This window comes from Octopus bimaculoides, chromosome 16 (genome assembly GCF_046866305.1).
Source record: "Octopus bimaculoides isolate indiv1 chromosome 16, ASM4686630v1, whole genome shotgun sequence".
NCBI lineage: Eukaryota > Metazoa > Mollusca > Cephalopoda > Octopoda > Octopodidae > Octopus > Octopus bimaculoides.
Window position 1 is genome coordinate 45,969,780 of NC_142943.1, and position 10,117 is coordinate 45,979,896.

The 10,117-nt window shown below is 35.7% G+C and overlaps 1 protein-coding gene across 2 annotated transcripts in view; it reads left to right on the forward strand.

The window, feature by feature from the left end:
- Positions 1–1,614: 1,614 nt before the first annotated feature.
- LOC106872487 (uncharacterized) overlaps positions 1,615–10,117 on the forward strand; it is a 21,430-nt gene continuing 12,927 nt past the window's right edge. For both annotated transcript variants that reach the window (XM_089364549.1, XM_089364550.1), the window contains exons 1-7: positions 1,615–1,731; positions 3,465–3,508; positions 3,813–3,856; positions 5,279–5,362; positions 6,660–6,703; positions 7,449–7,568; positions 9,442–9,644. In XM_089364549.1, the coding sequence (XP_089220675.1) occupies positions 3,473–3,508; positions 3,813–3,856; positions 5,279–5,362; positions 6,660–6,703; positions 7,449–7,568; positions 9,442–9,644 (531 nt within the window). In that variant the 5' untranslated portion in view covers positions 1,615–1,731; positions 3,465–3,472. The remainder of the gene's footprint in view (positions 1,732–3,464; positions 3,509–3,812; positions 3,857–5,278; positions 5,363–6,659; positions 6,704–7,448; positions 7,569–9,441; positions 9,645–10,117) is intronic.

A 10,117-nucleotide genomic window follows, 5' to 3' on the forward strand; every position in this document is an offset into this window, starting at 1 on the left:
GAATTGAAAAGAATGTTTAAGCACTTTCCCCGAAAGGTGACCGTCATGTCACCTATGGTTAATTATCAACTTTGTTTCCTCAGCCAGCATTTGCTGTAATCGCCGGAATATCGTTTTCATGTTGTCGGAATAACTTTTGCCGAGTTATCTACGTTTTTGTTCTTTGTACAGTGCACTCCTTCACCATGAGGTCCGCTTGACGAGGTATTCGTCATATCTATTCACACATGAAGTGTTCCTTGCAGAGATTAAATAACGCTGGTGAGAGAGCATATCCTATCTGTACTCTGACAGGTGTGTAGAAGAGGAGTGTCTCCCCATTTCAGAGATACTACGATGAACTTTAATGCAGAGATTTTCAAACAATCTTATGTCTTCAAAATTTATCAAGCAATCTTATGTCTTCTAAAGTATCAAAGAATACCAAAAACATTGCCATGCAACATTCAGTCGAATGTTTTATTAAATCCTCGAACACCCGATATAATGTTTGCATGCTGGTCCCGCCAAATACCTTCGAGGCGATGTATTACATCCACTGTCCACTTCCCAGTCATGAAGCCGCACTGCGTGCCCAATTCTTTACTTTTCACGATGGTATTAAGACTCTTTTGAATTCCATGCAACGCACATTCTACATTTGCCACGATCATTCTTCTTATGAGATGTAAGTTCTATAACACAGAACATACACACATGCATGCATAAATACATACATACACACACACACACACACACACACACATATATACAAACATCTTTGATTATGTATATATGTTTGGATGCATATACACAAACGTGTGTTTATGCATGACTGGTATTTGCTCGTACCAGTTTGTGTGTATACAAGTGTATACGAGTGTACATGCGTACGTGTGTGTGTTTGCGCGCGCGCGCATGTATGCGAGCGTGCGCGCGTATTTGAATGGTTGTGTGTACATACGTGTGTGGACTTCCTAACAGTACATGCTCCAAGTAACATGTCATTAACAATGTATAAAATAGCAACACGGGGAGCCACTTCATCTGCTGTTAGTCAATATCGCTATAGAATTAAATTGCCATTGTGTATATATATATATATATATATATATATATACAGATATTATTATTAATGAAAAATAATAATATAAGTGGCTAGCAAGCATAAAATCACCAAAAAGGTAAAATTATTAATTCATAATCAGGGTACACGATAGTACACAGCATTGCTAGAAATAAGAGTCCAAAGTTGGCATCTTATAGACTCGTTTCCTCGAATTCATCAATATGTAGAAGTGATTTACTGTGGTTCTTGAGTCGTTTGGATTCTTATTTCTAGCAATGCTGTGTACTATCTTGTACCATGATTATATATATACATATGCAAGACTTGCAATATAATGATTCTCCCCCCCCCCCACACACACACACATTTGAGATAATGTACTCTTAGATAATTAGTGAAGTAGGTATGGTTGGAGCGCCTTCAATTACAGGGCCGTTTAATTATCGCTGACCTTGTGTACGAATAACAATAGAACAACGAGTTCTGACATGTCATGTATATCCTGATATAAGTTGTATTTGTCCATTTTGTCTATGCTTCACTGAAACCATCCGTTGTCATGGCAACGAACTCGATAGATGGGTAATTTTTTTCTTTCTCTTTTTGTCTCTTCCAGTGAAGACAACTAAGCAAATTGGTGAATTCATCAAAAAGTAGTCTTATCGACTTTTAATGAACATACTGTAAGTATCATATTTTGGCTGTTATATATATATGCATATACATACACATATATAAATATATCATATTATTATTATCATCATCATTATCATCATCATCATTATGTTTCGGTTCAGGTTTGGTCTTATTCCTGGTAGGAGTTATGTGGTTAACGGGTTACTACCTGTAACCTTAGGTATCCACAAGTTTTCAGCAGTCTTTCAAGTGCTTAGAACTCTCCTGATAATCCTTGCTGTCCCTAAGAGACAAACTTTCTGTAGGAGCTCTACTGGGTATCCTCTTCCAATCTCCTTCAGCCATTTCTCTATATCTTTGTTTATTGTTCCTAATGCACCAATTATTATAAGCACGACCTTTACTGTTTTCATCCTCCAAATGCTTCCAATTTCGAATTTTAAGGGATTGTATTGCTTTTGTTTTTCTTCCTCTTTCTTTGTGATCCTGAAATCAAAGAAGCATGGTGAGTCGATAAGTAAGCAACTTCACTTTTCCTTATTTATAATTGTTATGTCCGGTCTATTATTTTCTAACTTCTTGTCCGTTTGAATAGGAAAGTCGTACAAAATCTTACGTTTCTCCGCCTCTAGTGCTCTTTCGACTCGGTGATTGTATTATGTGTTTCCAGTTTCAATCCCCGTTTCTGGGGATTTGAAAACTTTTCTGTAAAACTTTCACAACCTGGTCGGGCCTCTATTATTATTAGATGCTCTTCAACTACGTACCAAGTGACCAAAGCGACAAAACTGATTTGGGGTCCCGTATTTATAATTTTTCTCACTAAATTAGGTCAGGCGAGACAAAGAATTTTCCGTTTCTTATCTGCCTGAACTCTATTTCATGTAAGAATGCTAACTTAAACAATATAATTTAATCAAGCGTGACTTAACTCTCGTAAATTTCTAAGAGCTAAAGCTGAAAGCAGCAGGAACACAACTTGTTGAAAAATGTAGATTCGGTTTCGAATCCTGGCTTAAATTATATTGTTTAAATTTTAGGAAGCTATTCGTTATACATGCATGCATACATACATAATTATCCGAATGCGGACAGAACTACGGGATACTAATGAAAATGTTCAGAACAATAACCAACCATTTATATTCGTTATGGTTACTTTTACAAGCCTGAACACCGTATATATATATATATATATATATATATATATATATATATATATATATATCTGTGTGTGTGTGTGTGTGTGTGTGTGTGTGTGTGTGTGTGTGTGTATACAAAGTATGGCGGGGTTAGTTCACAGGTGATCAAAAAACGATTAGGTACACTAGGTAAGTGCTGTATCAGATTACTAAGACTCCAAGGTTGTAGCCGAGCGGAAATATATATATATATATATATATATATATATATATATACATACATACATACATAAATAAATAAATAAATAAATAACTATATACTCACACACACAGTGTTTAGGCTAAATTTGATAGTTTGCATAAAAGCAAAACGCAATATCCTACTCAAAAATTCCTCGACAGGGTGGCGAGCTGCAGAATTATTAGCATGCCGAATCAAATGCTTAGCAGCATTTCGTCCGTCTTTCCATTCTGAGTTCAAATTCCACCAGGGTCCACTTTGCCTTTCATCCCTTTCGACATTGATAAAATGAGTACCAATTGAACTCTGTGGTCGATATAATCGACTTACTCCCGATATTGTTCATCCTGCGCCAAAAGTTGAGACTAATATAATGAAATGCCTTTCTATTTATTAGAGACCCGGATGGAAAAGACTGCGATGTCCAACTTGGTTATTCAGGTAAGAATAATCTTTAAATTTCTGAATGTCTGAGACAAACAGTTGTTTGTAGGATTATCCTTTTACTGCATATTAACCTCACCTGGAAGATCTCTTTTTCTTTTTTTAATATTTCTAACTTTGCAGATTTAAATATTTAAAAAAAAGTAATGGATAAAGATAATAATCCGATAAATTGTATTTGTTTTAATAATAATTTTTTTTTTTCTGACATCTCAAATCACGCAACAATATGTTTATATTTCTTGTTAATTATTGAATCAGATATGAAATTTTCTGAAATGAATTTGAATATTTTAATTAGGGAGCATCAGTTCCAGTAAAGTCGGATCAGAAAAAAACTTCCAGGTAAAATCCATTTTTTATATACTCTTCTGCTCTGATTCATACAATATCAGGAATTAATTTTCATTAGGAAATCTACTTGTATATCAATATGATGGAATTATTCCTATTATCAGATTTAATAATCGGTACGCTGAAGTTTGAGAAGAAAATATGTGAGGGAAAGGAATATCTGACAGTTTAACGGAACTAGAATGTTACAGGATTTGTGAAAGCAACGCACAATTCAGTTGTATGACAGGAGTTTCTGTGGTGATTGTAATGATGAGGTCTCTAACATGACGGAAAACAATAGGAATATTTACACCCACACATAGATAGTTAAGTTTTTCTAAAATCAAATCAAATGGTTGTTATTTAATCTAATATCAATACCATTCACTTAACTTAAGAAACGTCTCATAGTTATCATACACAGATCAACACAAATGGAAATATTAATCTTGGAAGTATAAACTTTCAACCAGTTAATTCTGCGATCATAATTCACTTAGTCACATCTTGCTTTTGGAAATGTGATTTTTCCATTTCCTCTTCCTTCAAAATACAGGCTGGAGCAGAGAAGACAGACGTTTTGAAATATATATATATATATATATATATATATATATATATATATATGCTTGACAGCTAAATTCACAATTTTTTTTTTCTCACTGTTTATTTTCTCGTATTCCTTTCTGTTGAAGAGCATAAGCTCGAAACGTAAAAGACTTTATCGCTTTCCCGAGCGTTGAACTAATACTCCTGCTTGTTGTTGATACGCATGTCTTCCTCTTGTTTTTTCTGTAAATTTCAATTATATATATATATATATATATATATATATATATATATATATATATATATATATATATATATATATATATATATATACACCCGCATATACATAAGGATAGGCATATTAAAAGGGGGCCGTGGGAAAATTCATTTAAACAAAAGGGTTGGGAACCACTGATTTAGATGTTCCATTTTCGAAATATGATTATCTAAGTGTAGTCAAGGAGATAAAATGCATTATTTAATATTAAATCAATTGCATACAAAATGTCCCTCAGACAAGATAAACATTAGATGCCAGTCGAAGGAAATTTTAACGAAACTGTATTTAATAGTCCAAGGATAATTCAGAAGGAATTTTATAATTCAAGCTTCGAAACTGATCCATGTAATACTTGTAGGGGTGGGGTCATCAATTACCAGTCTTATTTGATATCCTGTTGAATTTTGTGTCAATAGATTATTTAACAAATAAAACTTTGAGTATCTGTAATTTTGCGAAAAGTTACTTTCTGAACCACAGACAACTTGCTTAAAAATAAAATTAGTTTTTCTGTGACTGTAATTTTCTTCTAAGAACTAATTACAGCTGTTTCGGCTTGTGATCTTCATCAGCATGATATTATTTGGCTACTTTTAAAATAGGGAAGGAGAAACAAAGAAAATACCTGCAGTGAGAAGTAAGAGACACACAAACCGTGTTGATAAAGAAGAGTCTGGCAAAATACTGTAAGTCGGCATTTTAAATATAGCAAACAAGAAATTCTTTTAGCATCATTCCACATTTCTCATCGCTTTCTTCAACAAACGTGTTTTACTCAGCATACTATGGTTGTTTTACTGAATCTTCACGTTGAACTTTATATCTATTCTGATTTTCATCATCGCAATACTCTGTCATGTTAATCCTATCTTTGCCCAACAGAACATGGTTTCAATGAAGCTTGTAGAAATGTACGTGTTTATTTTCATTTGATCTAATAATGAATGTTAGTATGATGCAGAGATAACTTGTAAATTATGGATAAGTAATTTCCTGATTTATAAATATGAAGGTGGGATTTGTATGTATGGCATCCTCAGTATTTTCGTTTCTACCTCTATATTTCTATGCTATACAATGCAACAGTGGAGGCGCAATGGCCCAGTGGTTAGGGCAGCGGACTCGCGGTCATAGGATCGCGGTTTCGTTGTGAGTGTTTATTGAGCGAAAACACCTAAGGCTCCGGCAGGGGATGGTGGCGAACCCTGCTGCACTCTTCTACCACAACTTTCTCTCACTCTTACTTTCTGTCTCTGTTGTACCTGTATTTCAAAGGGTCAGCTGTGTCACGCTGAATATCCCCGAGAACTATATTAAGGGTACACGTGTCTGTGGAGTGCTCAGGCACTTGTACGTTAATTTCACGAGCAGGCTGTTCCGTTGATCGGATCGACTGGAACCCTCAACGTCGTAAGCGACGCAGTGCCAACAACAATGCAGCAATAGTCTGCTGCATAATATTTTTTGAATTTGACTCTTTTTATCAATGACGTTTGATCAGATCACATCATCTCAGGCCTGCCTTTCACACTCAACTTACCATCCTTTTTCATCTAATACTTTCTCTATTCACAAAACATGCTCGCCCTTGCGGATTTTGTGCTTTATTTGATAGCATGGACTCAAACTAAACTTTTTTATCTCTTTCCTTTTAAAATGTTAAGATTCTTCAGTTTTCACAACTATGCAGAACCATGTTTTTATAAACGCCTTACATAAGTCTGTCTTTTGGCTGTTCCTTAACGTTATTATTCCAAAATTCTAACTCAGGAACTTAAAGCCATTTATTTTTTTTAAATATTTGAACTTTACGAGTTTTGTGTCATATGCTCGGGTGGGAAATCTTAAGGTGATTTATTGGTTGGCAAAGAATACGTTTATTCGGTGATTTGCACATTAGCTTTATTTTAATTAAAAATTTAAATAATGTAGTGTCACTCATTTTGTTCTTGCTCAAGGAATATCTGAACATATTTATTGCAGGAAAAATGAAGCTGGGGTTTCACTCCACGAAACAGCTAATCCAGGTAAATTTTTACTTACAAATGTCTTTTAATGCAGCTTTCTGATTGAAATAGAATAGGTTTATATATTAAATCCCCATGGCATTCTTCAGTCTACACCGCTCATCACAAGTGAAATAATACATCGGAATAACAAAGACCAGCGACACCTTGTCCATAACCGATAAACGGTGACGAAAAGGAAAGATGGAGAGAGCGCGAATGAATGTTACAGAACCGCATCGTCTGGATTAAGCGGGCAGAGCAGTGATATATCTAAAATTAATCGACCTCACCACTTCTTAAATCGATATGTAAATTTACATTATATCTCTTTAAGCTGACCGATTCTGTACAAGATTGTCATTGTTGAGAACTAAACAGCACTTATAACAAATGTCTTGCAGATTGGATCGAGCCTAATGCATAAAATTATATCAAGAGATGGACGCTCTTAGTTTACAATGCATTTGAAACGGCTTTCCGTGGGTTTATTGCTTGGAATGTTTTCTTCATATTCTTATCTGAAAATATTTTCATGTTGTACTTGTCCCATCATATTAGATGGACATTTTTGTTCTCAGTATCGAACCGAACATAAACATGGCGAGATCCACAGGGATTGTTTCGTCTACCAATGAAAATAGAAACCTGACAGGTAAACCTTCCTCCCAGAGATATTGGTATGCAATTTAAACATTCATTGATATATTTATTTATTTATTCCGAAAGCTCTGTTCTCTATTGAAATGCCGGTGTCTCATTACAGTAGAAGAAATCTCTCCAACAGAAAAAGGAAATTTAAAAAGTATATTAAGCGGAAGACTAGACAACCTACCAACCTTACCAAGTTCCATCGTTCGAATATTTCTAAGTTCGACATTTAAAGGTAGGAATTTTAATGTTTAAAATTATTCTAATTACTCATTTCTGACTGATTCACTTCTTTATTCCAGCGAAGAACTGTAACTTCCAACAGGCTTTATATCCAGACCAAAAGCTTAGAGAACTGGACGTAATTTGATTAACTCTTAATGAGAAATATAAATCTTTCATCATCATCATCATCATCATCATCATCATTAACTGAGCTAGGTTTAGACTGGAGGAATTAGAAACTATGATAGCGGAAGAGGGGCAGGTGTGTAGATGAAGAAGTGAATACATGAGCTGGAGAGAGAGAGAGAGAGAGAGAGAGAGAGAGAGAGAGAGAGAGAGAGAGAGAGAGAGAGAGAGAGAGAGAGAGGGGGGAAGAAAGAAATGTGAGGTCCAGGTACTATGTGAATATGAGAGACAGAATAGGAAGTGTAACTGAGAGAAAATAATGTGCACAGTTGTGAAAATTGACTGTCCAGCGGATGTTAATATAAAGCTGAAGATCAGTGAAAAAGAAAACACCTATGCTGAACTAATGAGAAATCTGCAGTTATTCTATCCAGATTACAAGTTCAGTTTCATACCTGTAATTATTGGGGCCCTGGGATATAAATACCAGTCAGTCCCCATCTCCGCAAGATACTTCCTCATCTGCTGGGACTATGTGGCATGTGGTCGAGCCAACACAAGCCATCAACCCATTCGAATTCGGATCCTCAGTGAAGAGAACACGGTAAGGCATTTGATTCGGTGGACATAGATGTGCTTTGGAGGATTCTGATGCTGCGAAGTAAATCCTCCTCTCATCTGATTGGGTCGATGATGTCCTTTGTACACCGGAACAGTCAGTGCAGTTCATCTAGGGGAGCACAGCATCTGACTTCTTCCCAATTAGATCTGGGGGTCTGTCAGGGTTTTGTCTTGCCCCTCCCCCCACCTCTCTGTTTCGTGGATTTGATATTTGGCCGAATGGTGGCTCGATCGAGCTGTGATCTACTCATTGGTGAAATTAGGAATGCAGACCTATATTTTGCACATGACGCATTTATTCTTGCTGAATCTCTGGATGCCTTAAAGAGCACTCTCCTTTCTCAGAGTGAGGAACCGGAACCACTTGACTTTAGAGTTTTCATGTTATTGAGTATCTCGAATTTCTAGCCTTGTACTTCAGTTAGAAACGACCGTTGTAATCGGAAAGGATTGATGGGTTACGCTTTTGCGGTCTGTATTCGTATCCGAAATCGAGATCGAGGTTGACAGAAACGGTAGAGCGCCCTGAGTTCAAAATGCTTAGCGGCATTTCACCCGTCTTTATGTTCTGAGTTCAAATTCCGTCGGGGTTGACTCTACCTTTCATTCTATCGGGGTCGATAAAATAAGTACCAGTTGAGTACTGTGGTCAAGGTAATCGATTTAGCCACCCCACCCCCGAAATTGCTGGCCTTGCGCCAAAATTTGGAACCAATATTTAATATACACTTTGGAAACATTTGTTGTTGCTGTTGTTGTTATTGTCGTTCTTCTGAGCAAATCAATGGTTACATCATTCTCCCCAAAACCATTAATCTTATTTTTAGAAATTATATCCAGGATGTGTGTTTAGTGTGTCCTTCATTTTGTACGATGACAAGGTGAGGTTCGAGGGCAATGTAACTGCTTTTTCTAGTAGGCGGATATCGAGGATCCCTTGTTAATTTGGTGAGAAATCAAACCTTGCGTTTCAAAAAACAGCGCGCATACGCAATAATATCGCTTAATATATAAGACTAAATCTTCCAGCGGTCAGTTTCTTCTGTAATTCTTTAGTTTAATTATATTCTGTAGAATCTCCGCTGTTTCGGCATTAATTTAGAATCACTGATATACTCCAATGGCTGTTTTTTCAGATACTCAAATAGAAAGAAATTCTTTGATGACAAATGTCTACCCAAAGATTCGGGAATTTTGTGTGTCTCGAGGTCTTGACTTCCAAGTCATTGATATGAGATGGGGAATTCCAGAAGGAACACAACTTGAATTTTCAACCAAAGACTTATGTCTGAGCGAAATAGAGAATTGTCAGCATTTTTCAATGGGACCAAACTTTGTGGTAAAATATTTTAACTAATTCCTCATTTTTAAATTGTTATTGTCATTTTCTGTAGTTATTATTGTTTATTGTTATTGTTGTTGCTGTTGTTAGTTAGCCCTCAGACGTATCAACAATATGCCTAAATAAAAAAATTAAAAAATTTGAAAAAAGATAAATTCATATTGTTGATACGTCTGAGGGCTAACTAACAACAGCAACAACAATAACAATAAACAATAAACTATCTGGGCAGCATCATTCGTTGTTTTCTTCCGTTTTAAAACTGTAGGAAGTAATTCAACGGAGAATTTGTTTATCATTGTAGCTGTTAGGATTACATTACACACACACACACACACACACACACACACACACACTCATATATATATATGCATATGTGAGCACAGGACATCATGAAACGTGTACAACAACAAAAAATACGAAATTCGAGTACATGAAATATGAACTATTTTTCGAACAACGAAAGACAC